Below are 19354 nucleotides of genomic sequence, written 5' to 3' on the forward strand. Positions count from 1 at the left end.
GTTGTCGAAAGCCCCTTATTTTGAAAGTAAAATAATAATTAAGAAGAGAAAGGAGACCTGCAAGGTGCGGGCGGCATTCCCTCACACCTGCAGTTCCCACTTTGGCTTGTGCGGGTTTGGGGGGTGCCGGGTGGGGGAAAAATAACAAATAAAGGAAGAGAAGAGGAGAGGAGGGGGAAGGAAGGAAGAAAGGAAGGAAGGAAGGAGGGGAAAGGAGGGAGGAGGGAAGGGAAGGGAAGGAGGAAGGAAGCCAACCCGCAGTTCCTCCTCGCACAAAGAGCCGGGGGCTGCGGCCGGGGAGGGGTTTCCCGGAGGCGGGGCCGGGCCGAGGTGGCCCCGGCGGTGGTGGCCGTGTCGCTGTCGGTGTTGTCGGTGTCGTTGCCGCCGCCGGTTGCCGCCGCCATGGAGCCGGCGTCCAGGCGCGCTCGTGGCGGCGCCGCCGAGGAGGGCCCGCGGCCCGAGGAGGAGGAAGGGGAGGAGGAGGAGGAGGAGGAAGAAGAGGTGGACCCCCGCATCCAGGTGAGGGGGGGGGAGCTCGTCTCCTGTCGGCGCGGCGAGGCGAGGGATCACGCTGCGGGTTTCTCTGTTATGTTTTAGGAGGCAGCTTTAATGGCAGACGGCGGTTCCCCTCCGTGCGTGCCTTCCCAAACGCCTTTTTGCTCAGCCCCGCTTCCTAAACGGCCAAACCCCAATCCCCGAAGCAAGCACCCGAGGTTGACGGACAGACAGACAGACAGACTGACAGATAGACAGCCAGCCAGCCAGCCCGTCTTCCTCCCCTCCACCGTCAGCCCTTCTGCCCCAGCGCTGTTCGCAGGATTCACCAGAGGCTGCTTGCCGGAGCCAGGCCCGCGGCCGAGCCGCCTCCGCTTCTGCCGGCCTAAATTTGGCCCCGGCTTCCTCCGCTGGCAGCCCGTGTCCACCTGCCCTACACCTGCACCCCGTCGGTGACACCCCTCCGGTTGCTGGTTTTGGCGTTTGGCTAAAAAAAAAAAAAAACAAACAAAAAAACAACTAAACTGGGGTGCCGTGCCTGCCTCCGAGCAGGGGAACTTTCCCAGCCCGGCAGCGGGAGGCAGTTCAGGTCGCTTCTGGTTCAGCAAAGGTGGGCGCGCAGGGATGCGCCCTCCACATCCTGGGAGCCGGGGACCAGCTCTGAGCTGCGAGGACAGGAAAGCGGCGTTGTGGGATGAATCCCCCGCTGATCGTGGCCGGAGACATCGCTGTAACCTCGGGGGGATCGCTAGCTCGAGCGCCCGTCGGTCCTCCTGGCGCTGGGTTCGCCTGGTTCGGCGTTCCGCTGGCTGCAGGTCGAGTCATTCTGTAGCGAGAGCCGCCCCTGCTGAAGCGGGTAGGATCTCGCACGCGTTGCTCGAGTAATTAGGGCTATTGGAATCTGCTCCCCAGGGTTGCTTTTTGTGGTAAGAAAGTCATTAACTGCGAGCTTTGTTTTTACGGTAACTTCGTCCATGCCAGCACCACCTCAAGTAAATATTTATTCAAAGGATTTAACACCTTTGGTTCTGCTGTTAGAGATCAAAATGTTGGCACGAAGGCGCACTAAGTAAACACAATCATACGTACCATTGACTGGCTTTATTATGGAAAGGTTTGCCAAAATCCAGAGTAAAATGCTTTTCATGTGTTTCTTATGAATGCTGTGCTTTAGCTGGACCTACTGTGATAGTACTAAGGTTATGCTATTTTTATTTTATTTTATTTTATTTTTTGGGGTGGGGGGGGTAGTTGTATCTCACTGGAAACTAGCAGATGCTCACTATGTTGATCATCAGGACAGACATTATTGTACCTTATGTTTATTTTTTCTAGTGAGGAATAGCCCAGAACAGGAAACGTACTACCTTAAAATAAAACTACAGAGCTTCTCTGATTATTTTTCTTACAAGCTGCAGAATAGAGGACTAGTGGCAAAGTTATTCTAAGTGTCTCAAGTTTTCCTGTTTTCATTAAACGTGTAAGCCACAGCCCTTGTGAACTTTCGGTTGGGATGCTGAATGACCATTCTCAGAAACATTTTTTTCCCCCTAGATTTCTTAATACATGTTTAACATTTTCTTTCTTTCTTTCCAGGGCGAGCTGGAAAAATTGAATCAATCTACAGATGATATCAATCGGAGAGAGACAGAACTGGAGGTAGAGAATTCATCCTTGCATTTTCCTTCTCTGCACGTTGGGTTTTGTGAGCAATAGAACAATATTTTTTGTGTAGGTTCCCTCCTGAATTGTGTCATCTGGATAGGTTATTTGGCTACAAGGAATTGTTGGTAATTTTCAAAGCTGTAAACTGAGATAACAGCTGGAACAGAAAGAGAAAGGTAGAGGGATGCTGACAGTGAGTGGAGCACCCAACCTCCCCCATGGCCAAACCCTATTTTTAGGTTTTGAAACTAAACTTAGACAAGTTCTGTTTTTACAAGTAACTGTTTTAGGTTTCAGTTCTTGTGATTATGGACAGTGAAAGTTTGTTTGTTTGAAAGATCTCTGGCATACAGGTACCTGCCAGGATCTCCTGTGTGTTTTTTTTTTTGTTTGTTTGTTTTGTTTAAGCTTGTCAGTTTTGCCTTTTTTTTTTTTTTTTTTTTTTTTTTACATTTTTTAAAAAAAATTTTTCAATTGGTGGGGAAAAAAATTTTTTTTTTTTTTTTTTTTTTTTGACATTTAAATATCCGATAGGAAGTTCTTGAATGGTTGTTTCTAAGCTTGAGTTTCAGCCACTTGGTCATTATTCTGGAAGGCTTGGTGTTGTTGATCTAATACCAACTCAGAATTAACTGTCATACTTGAGCATCTAAGTTCTCTTTTGTTAACTGCAAAATAGAAGATAAAACCTGTGAAAGTGTAAGGTGAATATGTTGTTAAAGGAGAACTGGCATAAAATACTACTTTAGATCCTAAATAATTTTGATAACATCATAATACTTTGAATACTAAAATTTGCATCTAAAAATGTCAAAGTCTTGTGGTTTTTTTTTTTGTTTTTTTTTTTTTTTTCTTTATATATGTATGTTCATGAGATGGGTACCTGAGGCATGGGATGGGTACCTGGAGCATTATGAAGTTATTGGAGTAACACCGCTGTATGCACCAAACAGAGCAGCGAGTAGGTAATAGTTAGGAAGTTGGTGGTGTGACAGCTCGCTGGTGCGGCCTCACCTTGAATATTGTATGCAGTTCTGGGCTTCACAGTATAAAAAGGATGTCAAGGTACTTGAAAGTATCCGGAGGAAGGCAACAAAGCTGATAAATAGGCTGCAAGGCATGTCCTGTGGACACTTGGGTTGTCCAGTCTGGAGAAGAGGATACCAAGAGGCAACCTCATGGCTCTCTGCGGCTTCCTGAGAAGAGGAAGCAGAGACAGGTGCTGGTCTCTGCTGCCTGGTCACTGAGGACAGGACGTGAAGGAATGGCACAAAGCTGTGCCAAGGGAGGTTCAGATTTGACATGAGAAAAAATTCTGTACCGTGAGGGTGATCAAACGCTGGAACAGGCTGCCTAGCCAGGTGGTTGGTGTCCCAAGCCTGTCTGTGTTCAAGAGGCATTTGGACAATGCCCTCAGCAACATGCTTTAACTCTTGGATAGCCCTGAAGTGGTTAGGCAGTTGTACTCGGTCATCTCTGAAGGTCCCATCCAGCTGAACTGTTCTGTTCAATCGGGCAGGATGCAGCATTCCCTGAGCTCGTCATGTGGCTGTTTTCTTCTCTCTACTCGTTTCCATTTTCTGTGCTTTCTGGCATGTAGATCATGAATTTATTGGCAAATAAGCTTAGTGGAATGGAAGACTATTTGTTATGCAAAATTAAACTATATTTCAGCTGTGAAAACTGGTCTGTGTCACTAAGTTGATTTAAATTTTATGAGTGAACTTTAAAAAAAAAAAAACAGTATGCTAGTGGATCTGTTTAGTCACAACAGTCCCAATTAAATGGGCTCCAAGTCTCCTCGGGAGCAGTGCTAGCTATATTTTTATCTATATATCTATATATAGATAAGTCTTTTCAATCTCCTTATTTCATACTGAGGTACTGAAATTGAAAGATGGTGCTATGGATAGTTGCCTGGATTTCATTAATCTTGTCATAACCTTGTGCTGAGGACATATTATGAAGCAGATAGAATAGTAATAATAATGCAAATGCATGCTCATGAGGTAAATCCCAATGACTTGAAGATGGGATTTTACTGCTTGATTGAAATTATTCATGTGTTCAAGTGTTTGTAGCGTCTGGAGATTTGTAGCTACTATGCAAGAGACACACGCTGAGCTCTACAGGATGAAAGGCCCTTGGATGTATCACTGTAAATGAAATAGCAGTGTTTCCACATCAGCTTGATTTTATGTTATTGTTTACCTGACTTAGCCTAAGAAATACTAGGTGTCAGCACAGAGAACAATTACACGATGCTTTCTACCTCTGTGCTATTAAATGTTTACTGCAGATCTGAATTGTACTTACTGTAAGCAATGCTCAATGGATTAAATTTTAAGATACCACCAGCAGTATGTTTTCGTGGAAGTTTCCCTTTCACTTTTTGTCCAAAGTCTTACTGGATTGAAGCCAGTTGGTAGCATCATGCAACTGCCTAATTTGTAATTCAGGAAGATTTGCGTTGCTTTTTATCTGCTTGGATTTTGAGGACAAATGCAGATGGGTGATGAGGGCTATATTTATATACATCTTGATAAATGCATTTTAAATGGCCTCAGAATATTTCTAGAGGAAAGATATTTTATCCCTCCCCCTACGGTATAACAGTAAAAAATCCCACATGTTCATTCCAGACAAAAAAAGAGCTCTGCCAAGCAGCTTTATAGGATAAATCCAGAGCTTGGAAGGGGGCATTCAGAATGGGGATTGCTCTGTTTCAAAGACTTAAGTCCTTGAATGCTGCTTAAGAACGTGGGCTTTTGGGAGAGCCACACCAAGTTTGGCTTTGAAGACTTGTTTTGACGACTACTGGCAGCTTTGGGCCCCTCTAGTTGCCCATTCCTAGTTTGTGGTGGTGTTGCTATTGCAAGATGTTTCATTAGAAGTTGTGCTTATTTGTCTTGTACCAAACAATGGAGATTTATCTATCCTATTCCATTCCATTACTGAAAATATGAAGCAAATAATACCTGATCATAGTTGACTTTAATGGGAACACAATATCATTAGGCTATTTATATTACAGGAAGCTGGCATACAACGTCTTGTGGTATTACTTTGAGGCCCATTCATTCCCACTCCTGAGTATTTCCAGAATAATCTGAAAAAGCAGCTGGAGCGTTTGAGTGGAAGGTATATGACTTTGAAGGAAGTTTAGAAAAAAAAAACACGACAAACTATGATGGTTTTTGTGATTTGGTGTACTCCCTGATCAGCAGGAAGAGGAGCCTTGTGGCATATACATTCTGTGAGACTGTTTTGGGCTTCTGTAGCCTTGCCCAAGTTGCTCTGAACTGGACTGCTGCATGTGTCTACTTGCTCCAGTTGCCATTAACAGCAAAAGAGCTGTAGGTATTAAATGTTTGTAAAGCCTGTGCTTCTGTTCTCCCCGTGCCTCAGTTCTACACCTGTAAAATGGTAACATTTACCCACTAGAAATGTTAAGGTGCTAAAATCAGCAGATCCTTCTAGGATCTTGATATTGTGCTCTCCTAGTGTAGCCACAGGCATGTCAGTGTTTTGATGATCTATTGAAGTTGGCTTGATCACAGAGGTGATAAAATGAGGAATCCTCTTTTAAGTTGACCAGCCTGCCTTTTTTAATGAAAAAAAAAAAAAGATAAATTTTGCACCCAAACCACCATGCGAAAGGTGTGGTTTTACATGTGTGGAATGTGTTGAAGTTGGCTATATCTGTTCTTTTAGCTGATATAATTACTCGCTTTTTGCTCTTTTGACCTATTCCACTAAACCCTGGAGAAATATCCTGACCTGACGATGCTCACAGCCTCTTCAGGACACGTGGCCCTGATAAAGGGCACTGAGCGGCTGGTGGTTATATGTCGCATTAATGTATTGCCTGTTAATGAATCTTTGATTAGGCTTCATTTAAAATCCTTAACACTGCTCATACTAAGTGCAACGCTGAGCATTACTGACACAGCAAAATGATGATAAAGGTCCTCCAGGGGATTTAACACTTGGCTTTCCTAACGCCCCTGTTTGTTTGAAGCCTCTGTGAAGAGATGGCAGGCAACATCTTGCAGTGGAGAGGTGAGTACATTTTGACTAAATGCACGTTAGAGCTGTGCTTTACTACTGGGGCTTTTTTCCTGTGTGCTGGAAATGTGTCTCCATCAGAACTCAGATCAGAAGTTGCAAATGTACTTAGCTGGGTGGGTGAGTCATGCACATCTGTTAACTCCTCCGTGCCTTTGACCACCTCTCAAAAGTACAATTCAGATGTAGCAGATTCATCGAGGGACCCTCTGGCAGCATCGTGGGGAGAAAAATACTGCACATACCATTAAAATTACCAGTGGAATCCCAGCAATCTCAAAGTGCGGTTTATGTCAGAGAGAGCTTTTGTGCTGCTGCAGCTGTGAGCCTGCCAATGTTTGTTGAGGGGTGGTGATTGCACATGAGAGTGTGCTTTCAGCCACGCTTGTTGTAAGTAGGACTTGGTTAGAATCCTTCTTGTACGCTTGTGTAGATCCTCTGGCTCTGATCTCCAAGGCTTAGCGCTAATTTTAGGTCTGGGTTTACCCTAAAGGTTACTCTGGGTTGGTGTTGAACAGAGTCACAGGACAGGGTTGTATCTGCTGTGGTGCTCCTTCCCTTGTGAGCCTTGTCAGCATCTGAACTCCTCTCAAAAGGGGAAGGGTCGTTTTATTGAATTCCTCCTCAGTATACTTGTTTTCTCAGGGTAAAGCTTGTGGTTTTGACCATGCTCCATATAAGAATTTTAAGTATTTTTTTTCTTTTTTAAATCCTCAGCCTTCCAAGTTTTAGAAGAATGTCCTGTCAGTGGCAGGAATCTCATTCTGACCACGCCTGCTCGGGCTGGGGAAGCTTATCTGTAGAAACATCCACCGCCTTATCAGCAGCCCCGTGCTGCGTTTTGCAGTGTCCCAGAGAAGAGTGCACAGAAAAGGGAGGAGCAGCTCCGTGGCAGTTTTGCCTGCTGTCTTTTGGAGTGATGTCTTTTGGAGATACACACGTGTGATGGATTTGTGATGGATAGCAGCTCTTTCCATGTCTATAATTCCCTTGTTTCCTTAGGAAATGGCTCCTGCACGTGGACTGTGTGTTGCTTTTGTTGTTTTGCCTTCTGCTTTCGTCTGTGGATGAGTAAGGAAAGGCTTTTTCCTCCGCTCTGACTCTGGAAAGATTTTGTCACCTGAGTGAGTCAAAGGGCTTTGCTTGATTCACAGCCTTGAAGCAGAAATGTGTTTCTAGCTGAAGGAAAGAGGAGATGAAATCTGCTTTGGAAGGAGCACCCAGTTCCTCTCCCTGCCTGCCTCCCGTGGCCTTTTTCTAAGAGGACTAAAAGACAAAAAATCAGAGTATTTGTAGTCTCTAACTGCAAGCAGGAGGTTAGACCAACTTCCAAATACTGATTTATATTGTTCTTAAAAGGCATATTAATATTAATGGCAAATAGTTGTATAGAAATAAAGAGTTTCCCCCCATGCTTCAGAATTAAGTGCTGTGTTACATAGCCCTTTCTTTGCACTGTTTTTTTTAAGGCTTGGTTGTCCATCTGCTTTATCTGAACTTCTGAGCCCCAACTGGATGTTCAAAATGTCAGTATTCAGTGCTCTGGGGTAGTTTTCTGAGCACATGCACACCTGCACCTGCTGTGTGTGTAGCTGGGCAGCCTACCTGCTCCTCACACCTGCAGGTTGCTGATCCTGACACAGCTGTAACCTGGAAGCGAGGTTTCACAGCTGGTAGGTCTCTGTGATGGAGGAAGGCAGGCATGAATGCTGCCTCCCACTTGGGAACAGACGAAGCCTGTCTTTTAGGCAGCAATCTCATTTCCCATGCACCTCCCAAGCTGATTGAATGGGTTGTCAGAGGTTCTGCACACCAAATCCTCAGGAAGATCAGAGGACAACCATTGTAAATGAAATTAAGATGCGCTTGGAGGGAAGATGCTTCATACATGGTTGATGCACTAAGTTCATTTTAAAAAGAAAATTGTTTGAGAATATGTATTTCCTTTGATGGGCAGAGATGGTGATTTGCTTGTCATCTGGCATCTAACACCAGCTCATCGCCATCACTCATCGAAAGGAAAAACAAGCATCCTTTGTCCTTCAGCAGGTGGGTGTTAGGTGCAAAACTTTATTTTTGTTTCTTTCCACCTTTTTGCAAGAAAAGCATGTAAGGGACAGAGGTCTGGCGTGCTCCTTAAAACTGCACTTGTAAAATCAATCACATAGGAGAAAAATGCGAAGGATTTCCAGGAAGGAAGTGGAGCTCTTGCAGCCACTAGTAAAGGATGTTGAGCAGTAAATTGTAGTTGTGCACATGATGCACGAAGCGCTGTGCCCACTGGAGTGTGTGCGTGACAAACACCTGTGTTAGTCAGAGCCTGGTTAGTAAAACTGCCACCTAAGTGGCAGGTGCACCAAGCCCAATGCTCCTGCTGCACGTGGTGCAGAAGCTTTGGTACTTCTGACCCCCCCAGTTTACACACCAAGAGTAAAAATAGCTGCTGCGCCTGTATTTCTGATTTAAACCTCCCTGGTGGTGCCTGCCAGGGGGGTTTTGTGCTGTCCCAAGGGGGCTGACTTTTACAGATGTTCTGGCGGCACGTGGCATGGCTGGTGTGCTGTGTGGGTTTGTGATGTGGGAAGCTTTTGCTCTTGTAGTGTACCTAGGGCATAAGGGCAGCACGTGGAGTGCAGCGGGGAAGAGGGCATGGGTTTGGTGTCACCACTTCTCAGAGACCTCTGCTCCTGGTCGCTGTGTCTGAAGGAGATGGCTGGAAGCCTTTGGCTGCGGGGCTGATCCAGGCAGAGCGTCAGCATCTGCTTTTTCTCTCGTGCAGACGGTGGCGGAGCCAGCGGACTTGTGTTCGTGGCAATCGGGAGCCTGGGAATGAAGATGTCATTTTAAATACATCCTGTAGTGGATGACATGGATGTAAAGTTCCTGGGGTGTTTTTGTTTCTCATTATTCTTCTCCATGGGAAAGAAATGAGGATGGTGGACCCTGTGTGAAGCTTCAAAATAGGAAACCAGCATCTTTGGGGGGGGGGGGGGGGGGATAAGGACTGTAGGTTCACTCCAGTGTGTTCTTCAGCTGAAACTCCCCATTCTGTGTAACTAGCTATCCTGTTAGGTGGGGCTGTGTCCATGGATTAACACGTGCTTAAGTGTTTACAAGACCTGTGCCTTAGGTGCCTGTTAGAAGATCAGTTACAGTAATTTGTATGCACCTCATCCCAGTTGGTGGGAGAGTCGTGGATCCAGATGTTCCTGTGGGACTGCTCCTTACTTGGTGTTTTATGGCTTGGTTTTGCTGTTCTCTTTTCCTTTTGGATAAGTCTTTTTCACATTGGCTAAGTGTAGATGTAATTACATGAATAATTTTGGGGTAGGTCTCTAAGCGCAGATTTGTTAGTGATAATACAAGGTTGCTGTTGACAGATCTCTTTGTTACAAGTGCTTATCTTGCAGACGTGGAAACTGATTTTTTTGGTAAATCGCTGCACAGATCTCTGTTTCTCTCTAATTATTCACTTTCCACAACTAGTATACAAATACACAGCTTTCACAAACGGAAAATCAAAGTTTTAGGTACATTCATTCAGAAATGAATATTTAAATGTTATTTGGGCATATGTAGGAAAATGACTTCTTGTTAAATATACTTCAGTACTTAACATTTTTCTTGCGATATAGTCATCATGCTTGCAGTCTTGTTTCAGTTTCTTGAGAAATTCATATTGAGCAGTGAACCGTGTCATCCAGTACATTAATTGGAAGTATCTAACTTTTTCTCATTAAAAAACTCATTGACTTGGTAGACGTTGTTTGAAAGATACGCTTCATACTATCACTAAGAAACTATTTTATTTAAATAACTCCAATCCAGTCAATAGTAAGTTAATGTGCATTTAATTCTCCATTTTTGCCCTGCTACCCATTTAAGTATTGTCTCAGAATAATTTGGAGCACTTTAAGAAACCAAAGCTATTTACACTGAAAAAAATACTACTGATGCTGATTAAGGTTTTAGAGAAGACTAAAATGGAATGAAAGCAGCTTTTACTGAAGTATGTTTCTCTTTCTGTAAAACTAATGTTGCAGATTTTTCTGCTTCTGTGAGCAAAGTAGTAGGCTCCAATGTATTTTAGTTCTTCCAGTGAATAAACAGTTGTGCATTCTAGAAATCCTCAGCAGTAATGACAAAAGCCTCCTGAATTAGAGCACTTCTTCAAGCCAGCTGCTTCCTGATTTATCAACATGTCACTCCAGCAGTCTGCCTAAATCCTGCTCTCTAATTAGAATTACAAGGCTTGTCAAGAGCTCACACGGCCCTTCATCTTGGTCTCCTTAAATTCTGGGCCAGGTCCCAGCCTGTATTTGCATCCCTCTGCGACAATTCCATTGATTTCGTTTGTGCTGGATGCTGAGATGGAAATCAGGATCGCTCTGCTTGAGGGTAGGGAAGTTGCAGCAGAGCAGAAAAGATAATTACTTAAAAAGGGCAACTCATCTAGTTTGGAAGTAGCTGGAATTTATTTTTCTTAAATATAATAAATAATCAAATGGAAAGTAGAAGTCCTTATCCATTGATACAAACTATACCTGAAAAGATGTGCATTGATGCTAGAAAATCTTTCTTCAATGAAAAGCTGAAAGCTTTTGCTGCTCTTGAAGTAAGTAGGGTGCATTTATAAAACAGAAAGAGGAGCCCACTTGAAAACGTGGGATGTGTCTGGTTCTTCCTCCTGCAGAAAGCAGATCCTGCCCATCCTCATCTGCGTTGTGAAATGGTGTTTCTGCTGGGGGATGCTGCTAGAGTTGGGACACATGCTAAGGTTTAAGAGATGCTGGTTCCCTCTGAGTGCCAGCTTGCTGTGGGATGAGGCCTGTCTGTTAGTCCAGTTCTGTTTACTGAAAGGAGAGGTTCAGGGAGAAGGATTCTGGAAATTTTGTTGAAAATCCTTAGTAAATATCTAGCTTTCAAAATTTGTAAAGCAGTTTCATGGAGACTTCTGGTACGTGTCCTCTGAAAAGCGTGAGGACAGACTTGAATTTCTGTGGACGTTATGCATGCTCCTGAACAATCCCGAACTATGAGACGGTGCAGTGGATGAGATGTCTTTGCCAATTAACTGTCTCTCAGAAGTTGTAACACTGTGATTTGCTCCTCCACCAAGTCAATTACTAGCTATTCCTCTCTGAGAAATCCTGCTAGAGGTGACAACTAGCACAGGCTATTGCGGGCTTTGTACAGAAGCCGTCTTTCTCTGGAAGATGGACATTTGATGTCCGGGATGCTAGCTTTCAGGTGCAGTTCAGGGTTCCTGTTATTACCTCTATTGAAGAATTCTGGCTTAGCCCACATGACAGTAACTGTTTTGAATGCGTCAGCTCATGAGTGAATCTAAAGACCATCCTGAAGGTAGGAGCAAATGGGTAAAAATAAAATTTAAAGTTCTAATCTGTCCTTGTCCTTTCTTTCCTTTTCCCTGCTTCCCTTCCCACATTTCGAAGGATGCACGCCAGAAGTTCCGCTCTGTGCTGGTTGAAGCAACGGTAAAACTGGATGAACTGGTAAAGAAGATTGGGAAAGCTGTAGAAGACTCTAAACCTTACTGGGAAGCTCGGAGGGTGGCCAGACAGGTAAGAAATTTCTGCCTTATAAGCTTATGCTAGAGAGCGCATAGTAATTGCATCGCTTCCCTGCTATTAATAACATCCTAAGTGTATGTACTCGGCTGACACTGTCTATGTCTTGAGTTGCATGTTGGCCATGTGAATCGATGGCAAAGTGTGTTTCTTTACAGTCACAGCTGCACATATTCTTCAGTCCAGACAGCTACAGCAGGCACGAACTATGAATAGCAGCAAGCTCGTTCTGTTCTCTCCTCATTACGAATGGCCTTTCAGAGCCTTGCTCTGTCCTATCAACAGCTGTAATTGTTTGAAAATATAGTGTAGACCTTGTGTGGCTACTTTTCCTTAAAGCAAAATGCCGAGCAGATAAAAAGCTGCAACTGGAAGCATGTGAGATGTCAGGCAGCTTCTCACCTGAAGGACAAATTAGCTGAGAGTTGAACACATGGTTGTTTGGGGAGTGCTTCTGCTTGGCATCTGTGGTGGGTTCTGCTGGTGTCTGAGGCTTTTTCATGTTTTATTTCTTCAAGGGGCAGGCTGTCCTCGAGTGCTACTGCTATTTACTCTCATGGCAGGGAGGGCAGAAGTAGGGGGAAGTGTTGCCTGGGGTTGCTGCTTCTGTGCTCAGCTGGAAATGTGTGTGTTGTAATCGGTAGCTGGGTAACCAGGATGTGACCCTGTTTGTGGGAAGAGTGAGAGAGGTGGGGCAACATGTGAAAGGTGTTGAGGGGAAAAAAAAGACAGGAGGAAGATTTTGTTTATAAAAATAAGTAGGGGATGAGGTTGAGAGGTGAGAGAAGTAGTGTTGGTGTATGCCAGGAGGCAGAAAGTAAACTCACCAGGTAATAGAAGAAGGGAGAGAGAAAAGATGACATCCTCGGAGCAGGGCACAGAAAAGTGAGGTGTGAATGCAGGCTTTGTTGCTTTGAAAGATGATGAAGCAGGAATTGGGCTGTTGAGGTGTGTCACACAAGAAAAGAGGGACTGTGCTTGTCCTTTAAATTGCACAGCATTTATTTGGAACTATTGTCTCAGGCAGTGAAGATGATGTGGGGGAATTACTGGACTTAATCCTAGAGACTAGTGAAAGCATAGTAAAAAGTAAATTGCTTCCAAAGAAAGTGTGGTATCTACTGCTCATCTGTAACTGTTCTGAAAGCAGTCTCTGCTCACAGGGCCTAGTGCCTGTGGTAGAGATAAACCAGTAGTAGTGATGTGGAGAAAGAAAGGAAGTTGATAATGAAATAAGAACAAGGAACTGATTGTTTATATTAATTAGTATGTACAATGTCAAAAAAAAAAAAAAAAAAAAAAAAACAAAAAAAACTGGCCCTGCCTCACATATGATCTCATACTTTTTAAATCCATAAATAGCTATGTAAGGTACAGAATGCTTAGGACTTCAGGAGTTATACTTGGAAACGTCAATGGTAAAAATCCATACTCTGCAGTACCAAACAATCAGATGACTTTGAGGTTTGTAACATCAGGCACAGAGAACAGTGAGCTTTGTCATCTGTCCTGAAGTTGGCAGCAGATTATGTCCTAAAAGTGGAATTTCTTATTCCTACCTCTTTGCTGCTTCTGAGAGTCATTCGGCCATACTAGTTCAAAGGTGCTTTGTGAGAGCACTAAAAAACTGAAACAGCTTCAAGTCCCGAGACGTGCAAAATCACTACGCTTGCCTTGGGCTTGATAGAGAATACTGTATTTTTCTCCTATTTTTCTCCCAATTCATTTTGTCATTAGCTAGGTTTAAATGCTACTTATCCTTGATCTGCTAATTTTCTACAGATTTATTTTTAATTCCGTGACACTTGACAGCCTACCCTTTTAGGGTAATTTTTTTTCTTTGCAGGAATTCCCCTTCCTGCAATTCATTTGACTTTTCTGCATTTTGTGTTAGGAAGCCAGTCAGGGAACAGAGCTCCCTCTTTGTATCTGCTCAGGAGAAAGTGCTGAAAGATCACCTCTGATTTCCCTTTGGTTCCTTGTCTAATAAAATCGTGAAATACAAAATATGAAGGCAAGGAGGAGTGTTAGTGTTAAAGGACAGTGAACAGAGCATCTATCTGGAAATGGGGAGACTGGAAAAGTACAGTAATTGTCAGTAAGGCATCTGCCCAAAGAGTTTTTGTAGTCTTCATTTAGACTAGGAAAGTTCAGTTTATTTGGAAGCGAGTTGGGTGTGGATATGAAATGAAAGGAAAGTACCAGAATATTAGTATGTTTAGATGTAAGCCTGACATCTTTCTGTTACACTTTGATTCCTAAAATTGTGAAGAAATCATGGGAACAGCTTGATATCTTTCCATTCAAGTTTAGAAAAACACGCAGCTTATGAAGTTTCTTTTCTACCTGCTGTCTTTACAGCTATTTCAGAGCCATTAGGCTACTTCTGAAAGCACAGACAAAAGGTTCTGTGTAGCTGAAAGAGCTTTAATTAAACAATAAGGGATAAAATGCATTGCTGTGCTTGCAAGAGAAAGGGAAGTGTAATTTTTTTTTTGTTGTTCTCGGTAAAGGGAAGTAAAAATAAGGCCTGTAAATTGAAGTCTTCTGGGAACAAAGAACTGCATAATTAAAGAAACCTAGTTTGACATAAGTGCAGGAGTTGTCCAGAGTTGCTTGCATTTCAGATGCCAGTTGTAGGGCAAGTTATCTGATAAAAGCTGTATTTAGTGAAACCAAGGAGGTTGCTTTCTCATGGCACCAACGTGATTCTCTTCTGGAAATATTACTTAAGCTATTAAAATAAAACACATTAAAATGGTACCAAGGGCACTGATGTGGGGTCAGCAAAAACAAACAAACAAAAAAAAACCATCCCCAAGTCAAGTACTCCCTGGAGAAGCTTCATTATCGTGAGTCCTTTCGTCTCTTCACCCTTATTCCCATCTTGTGCAATTCTGTGTTGGCAGAAGATGGGGAATTCCAAACAAATTAATTCTCCCGTGCAAGAGTCCTGTAGCATCTTGTTTGTGTAACATATGCCAAGAGAATTTCAGCTTGGTCTGTCTCAGGGTAGAACTTTGCTCTAAAAGAACAATGGGCCCTTAGTGTTACCATTCAAGTGTTTTGTCCTCCGAAGCGGTGGCACAGGGACCCAGGATGCTGTCTGTTGGCACAAGAATATTAATATAGGCTTTTGCTGATGCTGAAGCAAGAGCAAGGTAATGCTCTTGACCCTGAAGATTTCATGCAAATTCTCCAAAGACAACTTTGTTGTGATTCCTCATTTGGTATCACAGTGGGTCTTTCATGTTGACTACAGGGGTACCCTACTGTTTCAGAGCATTTTGATCCAAATTAGTTGTTTAGTCAGATTTTATTATGCTTCTGCTGCAAGGACTCTTTTGCATTTTGCATATTTTCTTTTAAGGTTGTTCTTTGACTTATGCTATAATGCTCGTGTTCAATGGAAGCAGAACCTTGGTGTATAACTTTTTTTTTTTTTTTTGTAATTTGCTTCCCTATGTGACTAGTCTGAAAATTGGCCTTTTTTCGTCCCCAAACGTAATGGGGAAGAAGGTTGACATTGCCAGAAAACATTAATAATGTAAACAAGTGTACGTCTTGAGCTTCTGAGGTAAGGAGTGTCTTAAGCCACTGTTGACTTAGCATTTTGCAGGGTTGGGTCTGGAAAGCTCCTATGCAACAGTGTCTGAGCATGTGGTAAGAGTTTGAGAAGTGTGTTACCTCACTAGTGGTATCGTGCACTGGGACAGGATGCTGTGCTAAAACAAGTGTGGTCTATTGTGTAAGTCATTGGGCTGTTCAGAGTTGATCTTGTGTTGCTGCATGGCTTAAATATATTACTTCATTTTTATCTTAGTTTCTGTATAAAATGGAACTGTCAAACTGCTGTGAAGTGAGTTCATTAAGGGCAGTAAAAGCACTTTAGGGTGAAAGGTGCCATTGAAACACTGTTATCCATACATCATCACTTGGGAATGCAGGGACAAACCGAAAAGGAGAACTTGACTTTCCTGCTTTGCTTCTGATGGAAAAAAGTTGGATAAAAATGAATTCCCCACCCCTACAAGTACAAAAATCTATGCATCTGTAGTGACCCTTACCGGAATAAAAGCCCTGGGAGTGTTGCTTTTAACAAAGCCTCATCTCCCGTTACTGAGCTCTTTTTACAGAGTGAGAAGTTGTGTTTCAGTCCCTAGTACTGGCTCAGAGTGGGAGTAGGTGTGGATGCTTTGCTCAGCTTTAGTACTGAGCCTGTTTTGGGAGGAACATGTTTTTTGCTTTGTGGTATTCCCCCCCACCCCCTGCCCTGTCTAGCTTTTACAAAAGAGCATTGAAAATCTTGCTTGAGGCAAAAAGAGATGAAAGATCTATGCTAGGTCATATGTATATGTGTCACTCACTGAGGGACCCATCTGTAACAAGTGCTCAGAGAGCAATAGATTGAAAGGGTGTACTCATCTTCCTCTTGGGTGACCTTCCCTGCTTAGCTTTACAACTAATTCTGCCTTTCATTTTGTTGGCATACTTTCCTAAAAAGAACTCTCCTGTCACAAAAGGCTTGAAAAAACATGCTGGCATTGCTGTACAATGGTGTCTTCACTGCTGATGTCTCGGTGTACCTGGGATTAAACACAGTTGATGGACAAGTAGATTGTACTCAGCAGGGACAGCCACTGTGCTCTCTACCACTTTGTATAAAGTACCACTCCTTCCCCCTCACTAATAATCTTTCTCTCATGTAATATTTTATTTTGGATCGATACATCTGTTTGAAGAAGTCAGCTGACAAGGTGAAGAATTAAGGGTGAACTTCCAGATACTTGGACCCTGGGTCTCTATTCTGCCTGACTTCACAAAACTTAGGGGAACCCAGTTACCAGTGAGCAATTATTTTGTCTTTCTGATGTGGATTTTGGTGGGATTTCACCAGTAGGATGAGAAGGTTACAGTGGACACTAGTAGGCTGAGTAAGAGTGTAGGATTTAACTTGATTAGCTTTATCTACGGAAGGATTTAGACTCTAAGGTAATCAGTTATTCAGACCCTTAATCAATGTTTGTGGTCAGTGGTGAGAGGCAGGTGCATGTGAAAAGCCTTCCTTAAATGCAGAGGGAGTGTAGACATCTAGTCTTCAGTTGCTTAGCCATTTAAAAGTTGTCAGGTGAATCCTGCAGCGAGTGAGCTTACAAATCTAACATCCAGAGTGAACCAGGGTGAAAAGTAGGCTGTTGTAATCTCACAGAACAGGAACTGAGGAGTAACTTGGCCACTTGATGGTGAAGGTGGGAAGGGTGTAAGCAGATAGGAGCACATTTACCTAGTTAGAAGACTCTTCCTCAGCTGATGAGACTGATAACCATTCTGTGCAGAAGACTGCAATTCCTGTAGTTGAACGAAAATTTCCACAGTGGCCATTGCATCTCGGATTCTAGGTGTTCAGCTTGAGTAGTCTGAAAGCAGTATGGCTCTACAGATGGTAATTTGCTTAGCTCAAGAGATGAAGGCTTTTTACATCAACATAATTTGCCAATCACTCTTAAAAATTAATTAGGAACTGGAAAGTGTTGTCTTGCCAGTGTTGCTTCCTACAACACCCTAGTTTCCCATCCAAATCCACTCAATGAATGATAACTAATTGGATCACAGCACCAGCTGGCTCGGCTGCAGGCAGGGGGGCAGCTCTGAGGGTGAGCGACAGCTCCTGGGTCCAAATCCAACTGCAGGGTATCCAGGTCTTCCCCTCTGGTTCCTAGGTGTGCTACCCATTGGTATATCAGAGGTAGGATGGAAAAGAGGTTCCTTATGACATGGCTACTTTTGTGAGCTGAAGTCCTGATGCTTGCATTTAAGACAGCAAAGAGTTAAGATTGATTCCTATTATCTAGTAAGCTTATCTTGGCAAAAAAAAAAGGTGGAGGGAGAGGGAATTTGAGAAGTAAAAATTAAATGTCAGCAGAACTGTGACAAACTTGAATTCCTGCTTGGCAGTGTGCCATGGAGTTAGCAAAATTATTGGCACGGTTACCGTGGAACAGCCAACTGACCCTTCCTGGCTGAAGGAGTGTTTCTGGTTAACTGTTTAGAAACCAAAAAACTGTCTGGTGGACTCCCATTTCTAAAGCAAGGATATAGAGACTTGAAAATTGACTATGATAAACATTCTACAAATCCTTCCAAATCCTTAGAAAATCCTTCCAAATTCCTTAGGAAAAAAAAAAAAAACACACCCAAATCACGTGACTCCTTTCTACAGCTGTAGCAGTGCATTATCATTGGTAAGTAATAATCGTCTGTGCAGTATTGCAATTAACAGACTGTTAATTCTGGTCTCTCTTACAGTCTCTTGAGCAGGGAGAAAGCAGTAGAGAATGATGTGTGTGGAAGTGCCCCTTGTATCAAAGAGAATGATCCATGTCAATGCAGAGCCAGTAGTTGTCATAGGCTCCTGTGAGCACTTCCAGCTGTGTTCTTGGTGGTGCAGCCTGTAGGAGGTATTCTATTTGGATGTTACTACCCTGGCCAATTGCAGTAACCAGTCCCAAACTGGCAGAATAGAATAGAATGGTTTGGGTTAGGAGGGAGAGACCTTTAAGGATCAACTCATTCCAAGCCCCCTGCCATGGGCAGGGACACCTCCCACCAGACCAGGCTGCCCAAATGCCCATCCAGCCTGGCCTTGAACACCTCCAGGGATGGGGTATCCACAGCTTCTCTGGGCAGCCTGGGACAGGGCCTCACTGCCCTCTCAGTGAAGAATCTCTTCCTTGTATCTAGTCTAAACCTACCTTCTTTTAGTTTAAAGCCATTCCCTTTTGTGCTATCACTACGCTCCCTGACAAAGAGCTCCTCTCCAGCTTTCTTGTAGGCCTTTAGGTACTGGTAGGCCACTGTAAGGTCTCCCTGGAGCCCTCTCTTCTCCAGACTGAAAAACCCCAACTCCCTGAGCCTGTCTTCACAGGAGATGTGCTCCAGCATCATTATCATATCATGTCAACCATTATTGTGGCTCTCCTCTGGACTCTTAACTGGTCCATGTCTGTAGGTTATGTTATTTGTGCTTTGCCTATGCTGATTGTGTGTCCTTTTAAATGAAGATGCTGTTCCATTGGAGCTGCCTTGGTAGCTCTCCTGGGTGTCTCAGTGTGAGGAAAGAGGAGGTAATGGTTCTGGTTTCGTGCAGGAAGGCGGGTGAATGGTGTGACAGCAGCTTGCTACCCAGGTGTCTAAATCGCCCATAAAGGAGTGGCTGTGCTCTGGATTATTTTGCAAGGCTGGTGGTGTGGAGAGGCCACAGGGGAGGGGACAGCTGCTCCTTTCTTGAACTGGGACTTAAGCTTCTCAAACACCATCACCTACCTTTGGGGTGTGGGCTCAAGCAGTGGCCTCAGTGCTAGGGGAGGCCAGGCATGGGAGGGACAGAGGGAGGTAGCACAAGCCCTGCCTTGCCTGGAATGCTGTGGCTGGGTTGCTCCAGAGGGAAGGGAGACATGGACTTGCCACGTGGATAGTCAGAGAGCCCAGTGTGGTAGAAATGGTAAGGAGAAGAAACAGAGGTGAGGTGTATGCGA

General features: G+C 43.7%; 1 protein-coding gene across 1 annotated transcript in view; it reads left to right on the plus strand.

Annotated features, from left to right (window-relative positions):
• Positions 1-225: 225 nt before the first annotated feature.
• The window catches only part of SH3BP5 (SH3 domain binding protein 5), a 47973-nt gene continuing 28844 nt past the window's right edge, over positions 226-19354 (plus strand). The window contains exons 1-3 of the mRNA XM_035316352.1: positions 226-519; positions 2092-2154; positions 11685-11813. Coding sequence (XP_035172243.1) covers positions 403-519; positions 2092-2154; positions 11685-11813 — 309 coding nt within the window. The 5' untranslated portion in view covers positions 226-402. The remainder of the gene's footprint in view (positions 520-2091; positions 2155-11684; positions 11814-19354) is intronic.

This window comes from Oxyura jamaicensis, chromosome 2 (assembly GCF_011077185.1).
Source record: "Oxyura jamaicensis isolate SHBP4307 breed ruddy duck chromosome 2, BPBGC_Ojam_1.0, whole genome shotgun sequence".
Lineage (NCBI taxonomy): Eukaryota > Metazoa > Chordata > Aves > Anseriformes > Anatidae > Oxyura > Oxyura jamaicensis.